Source organism: Pararge aegeria, chromosome 10, assembly GCF_905163445.1.
Source record: "Pararge aegeria chromosome 10, ilParAegt1.1, whole genome shotgun sequence".
NCBI classification, from domain to species: Eukaryota; Metazoa; Arthropoda; class Insecta; order Lepidoptera; family Nymphalidae; genus Pararge; species Pararge aegeria.
In genome coordinates, this window is record NC_053189.1 from 11,378,032 (window position 1) to 11,398,752 (window position 20,721).

The 20,721-nt window shown below is 34.2% G+C and overlaps 2 protein-coding genes across 2 annotated transcripts; both read left to right on the forward strand.

Annotated features, from left to right (window-relative positions):
• Positions 1-4,830: 4,830 nt before the first annotated feature.
• On the forward strand, positions 4,831-12,990 carry LOC120627110 (programmed cell death protein 2-like). The gene is made up of 8 exons (XM_039894964.1): positions 4,831-4,954; positions 5,317-5,483; positions 7,162-7,356; positions 8,527-8,636; positions 8,955-9,079; positions 9,303-9,462; positions 10,346-10,496; positions 11,194-12,990. The coding sequence occupies exons 1-8, from the start codon at positions 4,847-4,849 to the stop codon at positions 11,480-11,482; spliced, it is 1,305 nt and encodes a 434-aa protein (XP_039750898.1). The 5' UTR covers positions 4,831-4,846; the 3' UTR covers positions 11,483-12,990.
• Positions 12,991-19,192: 6,202 nt separating this feature from the next.
• Positions 19,193-19,941, forward strand: LOC120627136 (uncharacterized protein CG16817-like). The gene has a single exon (XM_039895003.1). It carries the CDS (start codon positions 19,343-19,345, stop codon positions 19,835-19,837), a length of 495 nt encoding a protein of 164 aa, XP_039750937.1. The 5' UTR covers positions 19,193-19,342; the 3' UTR covers positions 19,838-19,941.
• The last annotated feature ends 780 nt before the right edge of the window (positions 19,942-20,721 follow it).

Below are 20,721 nucleotides of genomic sequence, written 5' to 3' on the forward strand. Positions count from 1 at the left end.
CGTTATATCATAATAACTTTATAAGGTTCTTTTCGTAACAATAACTCCTTTGAAAAATAAGTGGGACAACGATTTCGTAACATTTCCAAGTTCAACATATATTGATGATAATCCTTTTACGAGTCTGATGGTAGATTGTGATCAAAAATATTAATTGGATTTCCCAATAAATACCTAGTAGATATTTCATCTGAGAGCAAATCCATGCCATGGCGAAAAATCGCTATCTGATAAAGATAAAGGGTGTTATTTATTTATTAACTAGCTGTTGCCCGCGACTTCGTCTGCGTTTGATTTTGTTTTTTGATGTGGCATACAATTTAGATGTAGTTCTAAAAGAAATTAAAGTATTCAGTATCGCTAAGCCTTAAATGAGAAGTTTTGTTCCTGTCCGCTGAGGAGTTCTGTCCTCTATCTCCAACCACATTCATCAGATCTACACAAAGTTTGGGCAAAATTAAACACATATTACAACCTCTATAGTAAAAAAATGACGGCCGAGTGGCGCAGTGGGCAGCGACCCTGCTTTCTGAGTCCAAGGTCGTGGGTTCGATTCCCACAACTGGAAAATGTTTGTGTGATGAACATGAATGTTTTTCAGTGTCTGGGTGTTTATCTGTATATTATAAGTATTTATGTGTATTATATTCATAAAAAAGTATTCATCAGATATCACAGTACCCATAACACAAGCTACGCTTACTTTGGGGCTAGGTGGCGATGTGTGTATTGTCGTAGTATATTTATTTATTTATTTTAAATAATAAAAAAAAAATTATGTAAATATTAATGTTATAATTTGTCGGAGTTAAGGTATAAAATCGCTTTCATCCCCTCTCCCAAAGGAACAGATAAAAAGTATCCTATAGTGCTTCTAACACTTCCAAAAATATGTGTACAAAGTTTCATGAGGATCGGTTAAGTAGTTTTTGCGTGACAAAACAGAGCGTAATAAAAAAACTTACATTGACATTTATAATATTAATAGGGATAGGGAAGTTGGGATAGGGATAGGGATTTATTATTTATGCACCATCAATTGTGATTGTGAACACAAAATACATGAAGTGTACAAAGGAAAGCGTGTTACTAACTTGGGTAAGAAAGGCCAGGTATGGATAGAATATTTTGTAGATTGTTACCGACTATCTAAACCGCTAGATCATGTCATCAAATTATCATCGGTTGTGGTATCATCTTGTAGACAAGGGCGCTACTTGCTCTAACAAGGTTAATTTCTCAAGCTATCTCGATGTTGTATTCTGCTTCAAACACTGTCCTCTAAGGTACCTATTTCAAGAACCCTCTTCTTATAAAACCTTGCCCCTAGTGATTCCTTACAAGGCAAGGCAAATATGGAGGATGCTTTGAGGATACCTTATAGGATTTTTAAGAAAGAACTATACATACACAACTATATATATAATATACAACGAAATACGAAATAAATGTGAAGGATGCATAAGTAGGCATATTCCACTAGCGGTCCGTTGCAACTTTGTCCGCGTATAAATCAATCTTAAAAGAAAGACATATGCTGTCCTAGACTTTTGTTCCGAACTTTTAAAGGCGAACAACTTTGTGATACATGATTTTATCGAAACTTTAACTATTTAGCGGAAGCTCCTAAAGGAAAAAAAACCCCGATTCTTCTTTGGTGCTATGCTCCTATTGGTCTTAGCGTGATGATATACATATATCCTATAGCTTTCCTCGATATATGGGATATCCAACACTGAAAGAAATTTTCAAATCTACCGGTAGTTCCTGAGATCATCGCGTTCAAGTAAGCAAACAAACAAACTCAGCTTCAGCTTAAATATTAGTACTTATAAGATTAGATGTAGTTATAATTTGGTACCATTATACTTACTATATTACCTATACCTTCAGGAGTTCCAACCCGATGTAAGCTAAAATGGATTATTTCTAAATAGATTGACATGTTGAACACATTAATAAAAAACGTCTTATACAATTAATATCACTAAAAAGATTACGCTTGTACGCGGTCCCATACATATCTCGTGTTATCTCTTTAACGATTCGTTAAATTATATGCAGTAAAAGGGATAAGTCTTTTGTTTTAAATACTTGAGACAATAAGTTTACTTATTTTGATAAATTTACTTATTCATAATTTTTTATAATATGACCAATACACATGACCTAACAATATGATTTTTTACCTTACCCACATGACCTTAAATTAAAAAGGTATACATAATATGCTGTCGCTCTATAACTTCTCTATAGAACTAAATCATATAGGTAGGTGTGTCTCGTTAAGGCAGCGTTCGTAAGAAACGTTTTTTCTTATACTTAGATACTTTGCAAATCAGACTAGTATGAAAAGCTCTTTTCAGTTTTCAGGTCAATATATAGCCTATGGCAATCATAAATAATGTAGCTTCATATTGGTGTTTATTGCTCTGAAGACATCGCACCGGAACGCCCCCTCGCTTCAATGCGGCACGTATTTTTAAATAGGGTGGTAACTAGTCACGGCCGAAGCTTCCCAACATACCTGATCAGAGAATATTCTGAAATAATAATTGTCAAAATGCTCACGCCGGGAATCGAACCCGGGACCCCGCAATTATAGGACCACAGTGCTCACAACTGCGCCAGCGATCGTGAAAACTTGGTCTTTATCATAATAACGGCCACACGAACACTCCATAGCTCACATCAATACAAATAGACACCAAAATCGTCAAAAGTGAGAGGCTTCCCAGATATTTAAAGCTGTTGTAGGTTTACTATTGGCGCTATCAATGAATAATAATATAATATAATAATATATAATAAAGCCTTTATTCAGAAAGTTTTTTTTTTTTTATAATTCACACTAAAATTAACGACTCTCAGTCTGGTGAGTCTAAAGACAACGACAACTTAGTCTGTTTGCCCAACGTTGGCAAAGGCCTCCCCCATTCTTTCCCACTCTTTTCTGTTTAAAGCTTTCCTAGTCAATGTTTTCCCTGCTACTGCTATCAATTCGTCTTCCCACTTTCGAAACTGTCTGCCTCAATTCCTTTTTCTATTTCTTGGGTACCAAAATAAAATATGTTTGTTCCACATCTCGATTCCTCTCACTATATCAATGAATCATGACAACTAAAATTAAACGAACTATACTAACTACCACAGGATGAGGTTAAAGGTTAAAAGTAAGTTCCCAACGAGTCGCACTTAATCGTGTCACATTGAGACTAGTTGGGACTTTTTTACCGAAGAGTTACACTGTCCCTTGGCTGAGACTCTTTGAGTACCGTAATGAAAAAAAATTGGAACGAGAACAAGTGTGACTCGATGGGCAAAAAATTCTAATGAAGCACAGTGTGACACGTTGAGAACTCACTGAAAGAACCGAAATACATAAGGCGTTGCTAGCCTTCTCTTAATAATGGGAGAGTCCACTTCAGGGACAGGGTTAGAAATCTCATATAAAATGAACTAAAAAAAAAGTTAAGAAAAAACTTTACTTTCATCCTTATACGTAGTTTATATCGGTAGGTATATTAAGGTACATAAGATGCTTTGTAACATTTTAGAGAGGTCCAGTTAGTTTTATTATATATCTTCGATTTGTATTTCATCACTTCATCCTTAGGAAACCTGCAACATTTTCGTTATCATCTTTAACAACCAATGACCGGCCCACGATACGGCCCAGGATACGGATCTCCTTCAGAAGGTTGTGGGCCGTAGTCCACCACACTGGCAAAGTTCGGATTGGCAGACTTCACATGCCATAAGGTCATCCGTCATGTTAATTTACACAGAGCACAGACGCTAAGAGCTATAACATAAGTTTTGACGTCTTTTACCTTAATAATCGATGTATAAAATTATGCATTATTTGCTTGATAGATAGTAACCGTAAATCAATGCTTGATATTATTTAACTGTGACACAAAGAAAATTTTAAGCAGAAGAAAGAAAGAGATACCAATTCTATTTTTTGTCCTTATCACCGTGCAATATTTTTGACCCACAAATGTCTTATGTAAGTCAAGTAATAAACTTCGAAAAAGCTTATTTTATAATTCGCATTTTTTTATTTTTCATTTTCAGTGATATTTAAATACGTTTTTTTAGAATGTGCACCTAAGGTTTTGTGGTATGTGTACTATTTCGTTCGCTGATACTATGGGATATTGTTTTGGGCAGCCAAAGTAGCAGCGAAAAAATAAGCTTGTACAACATTTCACTCGTAAGTTATCATAATTAAACGATGTCAAGGGTGGAAAGTGATTTTTCTTTGTTGGTACAATATAAATCATTCAGAATCTTGCTGTTAATAGTGTATTACTTTCAAATACCTAGCCATCACATCCCTAATTTAAATTATAAATAAAAATTTAAAATAAATTAATTGATGAATTTGTTTTATCTATGTTATTGGATAAAATTTACTTTATTTTTTACTAGCGGATGCCCGTGATAGCCGTACTGAGCACAATTTTTAGTTGTCATTCTAAATGTTGAAGCCTGTCCAGCGTACTGTCCTGTAGCGTGTAGGTAGAGGTCAGTGATTGCGATCGAGTGACCAAGAAGTACATTGTGCTGTTTTGGCACTTCGAAAAGACATAAATCAAAAGAAGAAGAAGAGTAACCAAAAACAATTTTTAGCAAGGACCAACTATCGAGCGATAATTTTTATTTTCTGGCAACATCATGATATTTTATGTCAAACTGACAAAATCAAAAACAAAAATTTCAAATTACGATATCCGCAATAGTGCAATCTGTATTTTATTTGTTATTTAATTTAAATAATTAATTTTATCATAGTAATATTAAGTTTTATTTGCAGTTTAATTGCAGTTATTTTATTAATATGGCAAAATACCAAGGAAAAGTCTACCTTGGATACGAGGAAGAATTAATTGCCGAAAAGAATCATTCTCAGCTGAATTATACGATCAATAAGATTGGCGGATTACCTGTAAGCAAGATTTTTGATCTATTTTTACGGTTTTTACTGTAACAAACAGAAAAATAGCTTCTGCTTTGAATTCATTTGTTATTGCACTTTCATCACAGATTTAGTTTTAAAATTTATCCACACAAAATTTACACACATTCTTCGATGACTTAGTCAATATTTATTTATAGGATTTATACATTTAGATCAATTATTTACTTACATTAGTTTGTTCTTTATTATATTATTTAAAGAAGAATACATTTAATTGTCAATGGAAAGTTGTTTTACATTAACCGCATAGTAAAATCAAACACATTGCAGAAACAATATTATTATTTATACAATTAATATAAGTACAGAAAACAACCTTTTTTTTTCAGGATTGGCCTCCATTTAAAGACATTAAACTTGCATCCAAATGTCCTCTATGCAGTTTACACCGGTTATTAATAGTACAGTGCTATGCACCATTAGAAGGCTCAGTATATCATCGCACACTTTATGTTTTTGCCTGCATTAATCCAACCTGCTGGACACAATCTGAAAGGTATGAATAAAGTAATATGGCAGATGGTTCGCAATTAGTTCTTGGCAACAAACAAACAATGACAAACTTCAAAGCATTAAATGGATTCACTATGTGCCAGAGAAAGAAGCTCGGAGCATCTCCCGCCCACTTATGAAGAATATTGTCACTCATTTTCACTGCTCATACCGGTCTCACCGCCTAAACAAACTATGTATACATTATAATGTGCAGCCTTAAGAACTTGTTCTTAAATAGAACTAACTTTACTTCACAGTTAACTGCTCACCAGGCCAAGATATTTAGTAGGTTATCAAGAGGTTTTGCTGGTAAACCTCTTGCTCCCACGGTAGGTTATAGAGTGATTTTGCTGTTACACCTCTTGCTCCCATTTCTACTGCATAGAAACTAACTACAACATAGCCATTTTTGGTTACTCAAATTGACAGTTTGTAATATTTATTATTTTTTATTGGATGGTCTTTAGGTATGTTTGCAGTTTCCATGGTGCTTACTGCACCAAAAGTGCGTCTGGTCCGCGCACTTATTTTTCCTATATTTACGTATGCAGCTGAGACATGGACCATTAAAGCAGCCGATAGACAACGTATTGACGCTTTGAGATGTGGTGCTGGAGGAGAATGTTGCGAATCCCGTGGACGGCACGCAGGACCAACGCATCGATTTTGAGACAGCTTAAAATTACAAGAAGGCTATCAACCACCTGTCTTAAGAGGATTCTCGAGTACTTCGGTCACATTGCCAGAAGAGATGGAGACAATCTTGAAAAGATAGTGGTCACTGGCAAAGTGGAAGGAAAGAGACCTCGAGGACGTAGCCCGATTCGTTGGTCGGATCAAATCCGCACTGTTCTCGACACCAAAGTGCATACGGCTTTAAACGTTGCTCAAAGCCGAGTCAAATGGCACAAAATCGTCCAAAAAGTTGTTAGTGGAAGGGGTCACGACCCTCAGCAATGAGGAACACGACGTAGAGAGAGAGAGAGAGACTGCACCATGGAAACTGCAAACTGCCCAACAAGTACTGTATGTCTGATTTTCCTAGAATAAAGGAATATTTGCAGCTTGGATGACAAAAAACGCACATCCCCTGGGAGAATGATTTATTCATTATTAAATCAAATTTTTTCTTTTCTGAGAGATTTGATTGAAAGTTGTTTAACAATAATATTTTCTATTATAATTTTAATTTGTTCTAAGCAATATAACTGTTTTATCCAAAGATGTAAACAGCAAATTATGATAAACTAGCTGTTGCCTGCAACTTCCTCCATGTTTGATTTTGTTTTGAAAACTTCCTGTAGGAACAGTTAATTTGAGAGATGTGTGCCAATTTAGGTGTAATTCTACTAATATTTTTAAATTGTGTATTTGTGTAAAAAAAATTGGTGCTGTTCTTAAAAAAAAATCCAACTTACTTAATAAATACTTTGGGCTAGTTATAGCTACTAAAATGGGTGATGAATATTTTTATGAATAATATACATAAATAAACACTGAAAAATATTCATTTTCATCACATAAACATGTTCCAGTTGTGGGAATCATATCCACAGCCTGACTCGGAAAGCAGGGTTGCGCTGCCCACTGCACCATACGACTGTTGAACCTGATAATTATTAATTAATGAAAACTGATGAAATGTTATCAAGTTTAGTTGAACTTATTTTTCTGTGTAGTTGGACATGTGTTAGAAGTCAAATAAAAGATGAACCCAGCAAAACAAGTGCAGTTGTGTGCATTCCAAGCAAAGATACTAACTTAAGCTGGTGCAAGGGCTCTGATGACTGGGATGAAAATGACAATGGCGATGCAACAAATGGAAATGTTATGTTTGTTGACAATAACCCTCTTGGCAATAGTGGCATGCAAAGGTATTTATTGTAATTTTATAACAATTTCTTCCTCTATAGCGAAGCTTCTTTAAATAACGATATAGAGATTTAAAATTTAAAATTTAGTTTTACTATTACTATGCTGGGATTTAGTTAATTGTGTGGGGGGTTTAGGGTTTGTCTGTTTTAAATCAATTTTCGTGGAATCTAAGATAAAAAGGTTGGAAAATTTGCTGCAGCTTACTCAAGTTATTAAATGCATATGATGTAATGGTTCCGTAATGATATATATTTATTGTCATAATTTGCAGACAAGCTAATTTAACTGGAAGTGATATGAAAAATTATTTCAATATTTTATAATATTGGCAATTATTATCATGTACATGTTCTCTGAACCAAACACACAGGTTTAAAAGTAGTGTTATCACTATTTTTTAGACTCATTAATTTAGTTTAGATCAGAGATTTATGTACCACATAATTGGTACTATACTAAAAATACCAAACCACATTATCATATTAAAACATTTATTTATCACTGTTGTGAATAATGATGCAGTATGCATTTAAGTCTTGAACCCATTGGAATCTTTTGTTCTCACTCATTTATTAAAACTTCTTTCTAAAAAACTTCATATACTAACAAATATCCACTCTAGGAGCTTGATGTACAGTGTATATTCATATATTTAGTGCCGAATATAAAAATTAACATGGAAAAGGACAGGATGTGCACAAGGACATGTGATTTGAGTGGTTTTTTTGTCATATGAAGCTTTTTCGCTTGGTACTTATCTCTAAAGAGATTTCTTTCAGAAGCGAATGAATGTGGGAAAAAATAAACAGTTAAATGCCAATAGGTAGTTAGAGACATAACAGTTACTTATAAGAATACAGATATACAATACATAGACAAGCACCGATATATGTATATAAATACCAAATGTAAACTTTAACATATAAATATGTATATACATAGTATAATATATGAAATTCAGAGTGAAAGATATACTAATAAACTAATTATACGGAGAAGCCTGATAATGCTACTTAAGTCTGTTAAAGTTCACTCATAATTAAGATTGACGATATGATAAATTTTCGCTTTATAATGTTTAATAATGTGTCCCCACCAGTCAGTTCATATTTGCATACCAACGATAAGTGTTGCAACTTATTCCGTTCCCCATTTATGATATTTCGTAGGAATTCAGATGAGGAAGATGAGAGCAATTCCTACGACTTGGAAACTGTTGAGCAAGCGTTGGGTAACTTACAAGTGGATGCACATAATGCTAACTTGTCACCAGTACAAGGTAGGTGAATTAGTTTTAATGTTTATATTTTTAAATGATTTGATTCCATACAAAAAGTACTCAACTTTTACACGATCGAATAAGTATAAAATGTCACACTAGGGATTCGTAACGTAAAGTTCCATACCGAAACTATGGAAGAACTTTTTATGCTTATACTCCTAATCGTAGAGTCCTGTTAGAAAGGCGTACTTTCTGTACTGCTTACTATTTTAGAAACATTCCGCAATGTAAATGAACAAACGATACTCGAAATCGACTTACAAGCAAGCAAATCTCATACAAAAAATACAGGTTTAATGTGAAAATGCTTTAAAGGTGCTGTGGGTGCAATTGGAGCCCCCGTGCCGGTAGCAGAACTAGAGGGGGGCGACGAGTCGGGATTAGTCATAGTGGAAACACCCACTGCACCTATTAACAACATGGAGATGCTGTTTAACCAAGTAAGTTAATTACGTGGCAGATATAGATTCAGGTTCAGTAGTCATCTATCATCATTCCATCCGATGGATTTCCAAACCTGGATCAATTTCAATTTATTCGCATTTCACATTACATTACCCATACGTATATATATGTTCATAATAATATCACAATAATCAAAAGAAATTGTAATGAAAACCCTGTTAGGGCGCAGACCATTTATTATGCTCTCCATTGTTGCAGATGACAGAACTGCCTCCAGATATACGAACATGTCTTTTGTCTGGGCCGCTACAGTTTGTTCCTAAATACATTTACGTGGAAGAAGAGTGGAATAAGACATGCAACGATAATGACAACGATAAAGTTACTGAACTTCTTAACCAATACAAAAGGGACAATGGTTAGTATTTGATTAAATCAAAGATTCTGCATACTCAGTTCAGCAATTGTGTGTTTTGGAGTCCAAATAGCCTGGAAAAGCTCCGGAGCCAAAGATCTGATATCATGATATCAGATCATATCTTCTATGAGGGGATCTTTGTTCCAATGCACAGATTTTTCTAATAATAATAGCTTTGTAAACTTGCCTCACTTTATAATGAATACGGTCATATCATAAGAATATTGTCTAAGAGAAGTGCAGAAAACCTTTGCAGGGTTTTTATAACATGATACAGAAGGTATTATCTTAAAGGTAAATCTATTACCTTCAAATCCATCAAAACACATATAATACTTGGAACCAACTTGCTCCGCTTTCGTCTCACACAAGATAGAACAATGATTGTTAAATTGTAAAATGATGTTTGAATAGAGCAACTGCTGAGTTTCTTGCCGGGTTCTCCTGTTTAAAATCTTCCGAACCGGTGGTAGAGTCCACAAATAGACACGCTTCATGTTTCAAAAGTAATTATATTAGGCCTAACTAATATAAGTGTGTATAACTAATATAATAATAAATAAATATACTACGACAACACACACATCGCCATCTAGCCCTAAAGTAAGCGTAGCTTGTGTTATGAGTACTAAGATGACTGATGAATTTTGTAATGAATAATATACACAAATACTTATTATATACATATATTAGTATAATATAAGTGTGTCCGTTTTTTGAATCTACCACCGGTTCGGAAGATTCTACAGAGTAGAAGCCGGCCAGAAACTCAGCAGTTGCTCTGTTCAAACATAATTTTACAATATAACAATCATTGTTCTATCTTGTGTGAGACGAATAAATGAATTTAGAGTTTTGATGATTCTTGTTAAAACGCTTTTAGAGATCGAAGTGGGCAGTGTAGCGGACAGAGTCGCGGCTGGTGGCTCGGGGTGTGACGAAGAAACGTATGAGGATGCGGCGCCGCTGCACGGAGACCGTCTTTTCCACGCGTTCCTGACACGATTGCATCAGAACCCTGGCCAAATACTTCGGTAAGCATAGTTACTACTGCGGCGGGTGTCCTTCTTGATGCAAACACCATAAGTAATCTAACACACCTTTAAATTATAGCGAAATTACCTTCGTTTTATCCAAATTTAGCGGATTAGTAGACTTCTAGGAGCCGTGATAGCCCTTTGGGTAGGACTTCGACTTCACTCTCGGCGGGCCGAGCTCAAATCCCAGCACGCATCTAACTTTTTTAAGTTGTGTGCGTTTTAAGCAGTTAAAATATCACTTGAAAATATTTTGAAGAATTTATAATTTCAGAATTTTCACTGTTCTTGTCTGGGGTGGGAGGTTTCAACAGTGGCTAGTTACGACCCTACCGATAAAGACGTGTCGCTAAGCGATTTGGCATTCCGGTACGATGTCGCGTAGAAACATCCGTTCATTAAACTGCCATACACCTACGTTAACCCATTACCTTGAAGAATTGAAAAAAAGCCTTTGTCTGTAGTTTCACCTACTGGTAAGCAATGATGCACTCCAAGATAAGGCTAACCTTTTAGTTACTAACCCGGTATGGGTTAAATACAGCTACCACTAAAAGGTGTAATCGGTTTCTACGCGACATCGTACAGGAGCGCTGAATCCCTTAGCAGGTCTTTGTGTTAAGTAGGCGGTAGCTACGGTCGAAGCCTCCAGCCGTTCGAGCAAATATTTACATACAAAATACTTGACTAACAGATATTCAAGAGAGGAGCCTCCACTACTCGGGGCACCGCTTCCGACTTCCGAGAACACAACCGACTCGCCACACATGCCCACTGTATGTAAGCGATGCGGTTCCGGCCTCGTCTGCGAACTGCAACTAGTTCCCGCCTTCGCGGACACATTGCGCATACATAACAACAATTTGCCGTTGACGCATCTCCACTTCCTGTCTGTTCTCATATTCACGTGCTCGCAAAGCTGCTGGCAACCGAACGACAGGCTGGTTGAGGAGACTGTCCTGTTTCAACCGGAAGTCATTTAAAAGTGGAACGGACATTTTCCACGAACCAATAACGATCGCGCATAATATCATCATGTTAACCGAAAGATGTCAACTGCTGGACGTATTATGTATTTTTGAGGGTTTTTCACTGTACATTATTACATGTACCGATGAATTCAACGATTTTATCCACCCAGTGAGGGTCTATCAAAGTTGTGTTTTCTGGTGCGGGGTTGCCATTCAAGCGCTTTGCAACCAGTTTTGCAAAAAGCGGGCAGTTTGATTGGATGGCAAACCTTATCCTTTTAGCAAAGAGTAGACGTTACTACCTTTGTGTTTTCTGCTTAATAATTCTGAACATCTGTTTTAATGAACCCTATATTCTAATTGTACGCTCACGCCATAGAAATGGCCAGCAATGAATGGCAGCCAGAAAGTGGGGATGAAATGCAGTCTAGTAGCTTTTGTATCCCTTGGCACTTATCCCCAAATACTAGATAAGTTCTAACACGCATGCAAATTGTTAAACCAACTCCCATCTTAAATTGTTCCACCAAAATTATTAGTTTAAGTTATTTAGGAAACAGATAAATGATTTAAAAGCTCCCAAAGCATAGGTGTCCACTCAGGCACTGCAGAAAGTTATCGTTTGCTCAACATGGCTATAAAAGTCTGACTAGAAAGGTCTTTCTACTACATCAGGGCATTAGCGGCCCACGACAGGGTCTCCTCTCTGAGCAGAGCATGGTTTCGGCCAAACTCCACACACATAATTGATAGACTGCACACGCTATTGTGAACGTTATGAAAACTTTAGGCATGCGGGTTTTCTCGCGATGTTATCCTTCACTGCTAAAGCAAGTGAGATTTTAATTGAAAAAAAAAACTCATCTGCTACAGGTTAGGTTAGTTAGCTATTATTGCAACTCAGTTTGTGAAAAAAAAAGTTATGACGCCATTTATGAAATAAATGTTAATGGAGTGCGTCAGTAACTATTGCAGTACATCCAGTCATGTCCAATTAATGAAATGTGATGGTCGTTGTTGGTTCAAAAGGTTTTTTGTTGTGTTTCCGCAGTTATTAACTACTCTCCAGTAGCCAAATTTTTCAATAGTCACGTCTAGCATCTATGTTTTAAACTGAAAGTTAAGAATAATTATAATAGCACACGAATAAATGAACTTTTAAATCTTACTGCTTCAAATTAAAACTAGTCAGTGGTGGCAATTCTGTGGAACACAAATTTCTGAACTAAATTGAGATATCTTATGGTAGTACTGTCCTTTTCTAAATTGTTATTATGGTAAACGATAGCACTATGTTTACACCTGTCAATTTAGTTTAGTTAAGAAATGTGCGTAAATCAGAATTGGAACCAATGAAGTCGTTCAATTGTTTAGAAATATTTCATAAAATATAATAAAATAAAATGCATTATAAATAACTGACAACGAATGAATTACTTCTACTACCGTTTTCTAGGAGATTCCTAGGCATACATCAACCGTTCACCAATAGTTATCACCTAAGAGTTGGTGAAACGTTTTTTTCAAAAGACATCGCATAAATCATTAGGCATTCGATTTAGGCGATTAGTGGAAACGGGCATTACTGTTTTATTAAGTTTTATGCTTTCTTATATTTAATTTGCCAATACAATATTATAATATATTCTACAGTTTATTTATTTAATAAATGTACAATAATTCAAAAAATCTATGTATATTTAGAGTGGTAGTGAATTAATACGTCCTTCCCGTTTGAGTCTTATAATTCAAATATAAGCTTAATACTGTAAAGCATCTTAAAAGTTAAGTTAGGTAAGTTAACTATACTTTTTATTTGACGAGCTTTTAGCATTTCGTCCATGCAACTAATGTCAAAGAGTAGTCATTAAATATTCAAGAAAGCCTTAACAAATGGTCGATTTGCGTTATTCAAAGATTTATCAATATAAAGCGCATTTATTAGATGTATAATAATTACATAATTTGATTGTTTAGTGCCGCTTGAACTAATTATCGTCCAATTATCGTAGTTTTCAGGAGATACAAAAAATATTCTATATTATGCCCTTATTGTTTGTATATAAATCTGATTATAAACCCAGCAATAATGTTAAAAAAATAGTGAAGCGAAATAATAATAAAAGTATATAAAAGTATATAAAAGTATATATATATATATCTTACCTATTTTTTAATTTTATGTTCTTTTAGGTTTATTGTAAAAATGTTGTACATTACAATACAAATAGTATTGAAAAGGAGTAATTTCTTGTGTACCTTGTTTTTCCAAAACAGCCATAGTTAAATAGACCGCGCGTTCGAATTATGAACTTAAATATTTCTTCAGATTACAGCAATAGAGTGTATGCATGTACAACTTCATATTTGTAACTCACGATAATGTAAATAACTAGCATCGATTGAAAATAAAAAAGCAGGAATCTGATCGCAGCTCTACCTACTGGGTCCAATTGGGAATCTAAACCATCCAGAGGAACATCAATCCAGCCGCAGAAAGGAGTGTAGAGATTATCTCCACTCCTTTCTGCATAATTCTTTAAACATATAAATAATTATTATATTTATAAATTTATTGGATCTGACAGTCTCACATAGCGACTTTACTGATGTCACAGTTAAGAGTTTATTTAAACAAGCTGACTTTTTTTGCGTGCGAGAGTAAAAGTTACGTGCAGTGTCCTATTCACTCGCACGCTAAAATTCTAAATTCAAAAAAAATGACGCCGCTATCTAGATGTCCGAGCAAGTATTGGTTGCCGCTAACCATAAGCAGTTTCTTATATTATCTCAAAAGTTTGCTACGTTTATGTATCTCCGCAGCCTCCTTGCAGATTTTACGTAGATCTGTGTCCTGCAGCTTCCGGTTGGGCATGTACCTGTTAAGTTCACAGTGCCCCGTAAGCGCTGGCTCTAGGATGCATAAGTTCTTTTTTAATTTAGTGCTTCGGATGCGGCCCTTCTTTTGAATGGTTTTATTAGTACTCTAGAATGGTTCAGTTTTTTGTTAGTTGTCTCCAGCGAATGAATGTGTGGTAGCTGCAATAGGTTTGTAGGGCGTGTTGGGTACTCCGCACATTGGCTCAGGACCTATCTGCTTCTCCAAAGCGCCCGTTTCCTTTCGTTGGTCTTCGTTTAGTTGTGATAAAAAATCGATCTCTGGTTTTTTTATTTGTTTGTAACCAAATGACGTTCTATAATTTCGATTGCCGCAACGCAAAATTTGGATTAATGGTTATATAATTATTGTTATCTTCAAAAAGTATGAAGAAAACATGCATGCAACCTATTCCATTATCGATTCGATTGTACTTATTTATCATTTACAACGATTTATAATTATTTTGTGCAAATTATGCCTGTTACGACTGTGATGTAAAACTACGTTTTTGTTGTAATAATTATTAATATTTAAGGTGTTATTAATGCTAATGAATCTACAACTTTCATAGAGGTTCCGAATTACGGAAAATTAGTAGGTGTAAGCTTGTAGAGAATCTAGATAGAACTTAACTTTAAAGTTAAAATGCCTTTTTCTTGTTTTGGGAAAGTGAGCGAACTAAGCTCTATCTAGTGTGGCTTAATTTACCGTACGCACCAGCATGAGATAAAAGTCGCAAACCTTAACGACCGACCCCTGGACCCTTGCGCAAATTCTCACAATAGCTCCCAGAACATCTTCTTTACATAGAACAACGTTAATTTAGGATTTTTTGTGGAGTCATTTATCATACCCTTTTTCATTGTTTCATTTCCTACTTGTTTGTTAATTGTTTACACTGTTATGATATTGGATAACGTTATTTTTAAAATGTAAATAAATTATAAGCTATCTTGAATGAACTTTGAAGAAGGAGTTACGATTTTTGTTGACTAAAAAATATATTTACAAACAGAAATGTATCGCTTAAACACATGTATGCAGATTATAGCTAGCCAATAGAAACTACCTTAAAAGTAACCTTAACCAATACCATTACACTTTTAAACAATGAACAAACCAATAGGAAGTCAAACAGTAAAAAAGGGTATTATAAATGACTACAAAAATACTAAACTAACGTTGTTTTATGTAAATAGATGTACCGGGACAAATCGTGAGAATTTGCGCAAGGTTTAATTGAAAGGGCGTTAAGGGTTGCGCCATTTAACTGACGCTGGTGCGAACGGTATAATATGTGACACAGATGTGCTGCTACAAACATATACTGGTAACTAAATATATCTCATAGAAACTTTCAAACTGTATTAGACTCCTTAGGTCATGTTTAATAACCTTCCTCAAAAAAATCTATGAAAGGCAAAAAAATATATCTAAATAGTAGGTAGTGATTAGCGCGTTGAAACGAAACAAAAAGGCTTTAGCTTTATTATAAATAGAGGTGCTCAATTTGTTGTACATAAATCTCTGAACTTCACTAAATTAACATGACATAAAATTATTATGTTCTTTACCGCAAAGAACACTGAAAAGGATCGTACGCTGTACGTACTATTTTTAGACATTTCAATTAAGTTGTGTTAAGAGATTTGGGTGCAACAGACTTGACACTAGTGCCAATCGATAAGCATAAATCCTCGAACTTATTGTCACGTCGATTAGTGCCTGAATGTTTATATATATCTGCGGTCAATGTCAATTACAGTGCAAACCGTAAATATACCTAACATTGTTGATTAAACTCCCGTCTTATTTGCTGCAATAAATGGTACGGTGTGAATATATACAACAAATAAAACTAAAACATAGATTATACATTAAATGTACATATTTTGAGGAATAGAATAAGCGTTCTTTTTAAAGATCTTCATATGCTGGCCCTATTCATGTCTGGGGCTAAATAGTTGTAATTTCAATTACAGAGTTTGTCCATGGAAATTATTATTAAATATTGTACTAATAAACAGGTCGTTATTTCGGTTAGTAAGGCGTACCTACACTGTTACCTAATGAATGTGGCATAACGTCTGAATAGTTGTTTCTTTACAGTTCAAAGGACAGCCCCTTTCAAACGGAAGAAAAAAATCCCTGCTTTACACTTAAACTGTTATGCCACGTGTATTAATAAAGTTGTTAAAGATAGTCAAAAGGAGAGCTATATTTACTTATTTTCAAGTAATTTTCTCTTTAAAATAAACTTTCGTTAACAACTTACTATTTTCATATGAATAAAATTTAAAATATTTTAATTCAGTATTTCTAATCTCTAAAATAACGTTAAAATAACGCTAGCCTGTTAAAAAAATATATCACCTACTTAGTAGTATCTGCAATAATTAAAGCATTTGTGTCATATTCTTATGTACACTAAACTAAACTAAATTGACAGGTCTTGAAAAAAGTGTTTTGACTTAGTGGTTTTAAGACTTGTAATTTTAGTGTAGTTTAAAAAATAATAGATAAGACAATTGGCACCACTATCTATTTTAATAGAGTCACTTTCACAAAAAATAGTCTATTTTGAATCAAGTACGAATTTATTTATTTTTGAACAACTTCCTAAAAAGGCGGAGATTCTCATTTCAATATGTTCTTTTTTTAACCAAATAATTTTAACGCATCGTTTTAATAGATATCTAGCTTGTAACTCCTGAGTTTTGTGAGAATTGACTGATATTTTTATCACACTTAAATTTAATCCCCAGTTAAAGCATTTAATTCGTAATCGAGTGTATCTGGAACTAATACTATAGTGGTATTTCAAATGCAAATATAAAACACTCGTTTAACAGCGTCAAAGTACAGCGCCAAAATGGCGTCATTCACAACCTGTCGATATTAATAGAGGTTAGTGCCTTATTGGAATGATAGTAGCTACCGTGTTATGACATCGTACTTATGCACGCGCACATTTGATTTCGCAACAATTACTTACACAAGCTAAATACATGATACATATAGACCATGGACAAGCTAAGCTTAATCTTTGCAATTAGATTAGCTGGATAATCTTTGCATAAAGATATTGGCGCCAATTATGTTTTAAAACTTAAAGAATAGTTTATATAAAAGTGACCCAAGTAGTGCTATCTCTTTATATATATAACCATATTTTGCGAAAGAGATCATAATACGACATCCTCATACGACGAACATAGAGAAAAGGATTTGACTTCATTTTGACTGCCGTAATTTTAGTTAATGGACTGAAACCAACAACAGAATTGGCTCCATTTTTTTAACAGCCAACGAGTATATTTGAATAAGATTTTATATCAAATACGTAAAAAGCTCCAATTCTGTTGTATTATTATTAATGTTATTAAATTCTTAGATTAAAGTAACAGACTCACACATTCCTTTTTTTATGTTTACGCACAATATTGTCATTCCAATGCTTTCAGTGAATCTTCAAAGTTTATGTACCTACCTAATATTTCAATTAGTAGATAACAATAAATTAAATTAAACAAATAATTTGCAGTTAAAGTTTTATTATTTAAACTACCTAAAATAATCATTGTTCGCTTAGGGCTTGCCACTGGTCATTCAAGTGTGAAATATTTTCCGTTGTAATCTAATCTATTTAACAGTATGTATTGACCTACGTTTGCTTTATCGGCATCACACGTTGGTTGGTTGGTTATCTACTCTAGGTAGAGTCAATGAATGTCTGAATAGTTAATTTCTGTCCTGCCTGGCATTCTACTGGCAATCTACCGACCCAAATAGTACGACGTAGCAATAATACTTATCTAAATCACTTTCAATATAAATAACTAGCATCAATTGAACATAGCTAACGAACGGACGTACCCCATCGCATTTATAAAATTAGGTTGGCAAGTAGCAAAAATAAGTAAAACGTTCGTCCACGTAGGTCAATCGATGCTTGCATCAACATCACGATCAGCAACACTCGAGCTGAACGAGTGGATGCCGCGCGAATATTAGAATTCAGGACTCATTTTTTTTAAGAAGATACCTACGTAGTAAAACAGGTCTCACTTGTAGTGTTTGTATCCTCATTGGGTAGATGCGTAAATAAAATTTGGTATCACACGTCTCTGGATAGAAACTTTTTTAAACCTTTTTTTTTTTTGGGTTGCTATATAACAAGTACATGAATTCATAGTAGGAATTAATAGAATGTTCTAGTAATTTTGTAAAAAATATTGATATATTATTTCCACTTATTGATTTCAGTAACTAATATTTGCGCAAATAGATCAATCGTTAAAAAATCATTAAATAACAGTTAGTAGTGATGCACCAAGCATGGGTTATTAAATATTGCAAAGAAAGGAACATAATAAACTTGAATTTTTGGAATACCTAAAACCTATATTAATACAAGCACTACAACATACTATACTATAAATATACTATAAATTAAAATAGTATACTTATGTAACCAACATGATTTCGGTTAATCGTTAAAGATTGGTTTTTCAGTGCGAAAACGAAGCCACCATTCGTGCCAGTTGAAGAATTTGTAAGGGTTTAATATAATTTAAATTATGCAAGGTGTGTAAAATTTTTAACAAAAAACCGTCGCATTTTGTTTATTTATACTTTATAAATTAATTGTAGGACCATGTTCTTTCTCCAGTTGATTTTTAATTGCTTTTAATATGCTTTTGATTTGTCAATCTGTGAGTTTGTGTCAAAAAGAATCTAAAAGCTGTGTATCGAAACCAACCATAGATTATGGTAGAAATTATCGTACAATATTATGCTTTATGGTAAAAATTGTAATTTTAAATATAGTAACCCTGATTTCCATAAATGAATCGGCGAGTCGGAAACCGAATGGTGCATAGAATTTCAATCATTGTTAATTGATTTGTGATTTGTAAGTTAAGTTCACGTTTGATCAATTATTTCACATTGTGAAAATTCTTTGTTCTAAAACATAGGCGTGTTGAAAAATGTCGGGTGAAACTCCAGTACCTCCTCCCGTTTTATGGGCGCAACGCAAAGAAGAAATTTTCCTCACATTTAGCATTGAATCCAAAGATCCGTCAATTAAAATAGAAAAGGACTCTGTCTATTTTAAAGGTATTAACGCGCTCGACAAAAAGGTTCACGAGGTGACAATTACTTTGTACGATGCCGTGGTTCCTAAAAAAAGTGCCTTTGTAAATAAGGGTCGTTGTATAGAAATGGTGCTGTCGAAAGAAAATAAAGATGCTCCCTACTGGCCGTCTCTAACGAGTGATAAAAAGAAACCGCATTATCTTAAAATAGATTTTAATAAGTGGAAAGACGAAGACGACGAGGATGAGGAAGGCGGTGGCGCGACAAACGACATCGAGGAAATGCTCCGCACAATGGGAGGCGGCGCCGGCGATAGAGCCGAGAAGCCGTCCTTCGACGATGTGGAGAGCGATTCTGATGACGAAAACTTACCCGATCTGGAATGATGGCCCCCGTAGTGGTTACGCTTATAATAAATTCAGTACATTATGTATATTTTAAGGTTTTTACAGTTATAATAAAAACTTTGCAAAAGTCTTGTTTTCTATAACCTCAAAAATTTTTTTTTATTGTTTTTAGCTTGTGTTGTCTCTTTAACTTACTTAACTCACTCACTTTTAATTAAACAGTTGCTTTACAAAGCACTATGTGCAGTTAATACTCATATTTTAACATAAGTGAGTTTTAACTCTATAAGGAGCCTCCGGAGCCATATAGAAAATTTTTACAGTCACCTTTATTTACCCATTATCTTTGTAATGAAGATTATTTTCATTACATTTTTTAGCCTACTCCATAAAATTTGATGATTACAGTAAAATCTTGAATTTTGGTAATGAAATTAAATAAATTTTTGAAAATCCTACAGTGCTTTATTTAGTTTAGTTTTTAGAAACAAATTTAAAAAAATTCAATCTTTACATATTATGTGTTCTTTTTTAAAAATTAATAGTAGTCAGGTTACCTGATAAAGTGATTACTGCTGCCTACAATCATCTACAGTATCAGAACATCTGCAGCTATTGCAGCCTATGTAGGGGTTTGTTGTAATAAAATAACGCTGGTTTCAAAAATTTCCTCAATACAATTGAGAATAGGAACACTGGATAATATACTGGGAATTGGCATCTCTGTGATCCTTCAATTATATGAAGTAATTAATAATTTTATTAACATCGTGTTCCAAAAATTGGTCTTGACGTCTGGTGACCCAAAAGCTAAGTCAATTCAAAGGGGCAATATCATCAACATTTTGGGTACCATGCCCATAAGTGAACAGTAAGACGTCTTGTATTAATTTTAGTTTTTAGTAATTATTATTACTTTTAAG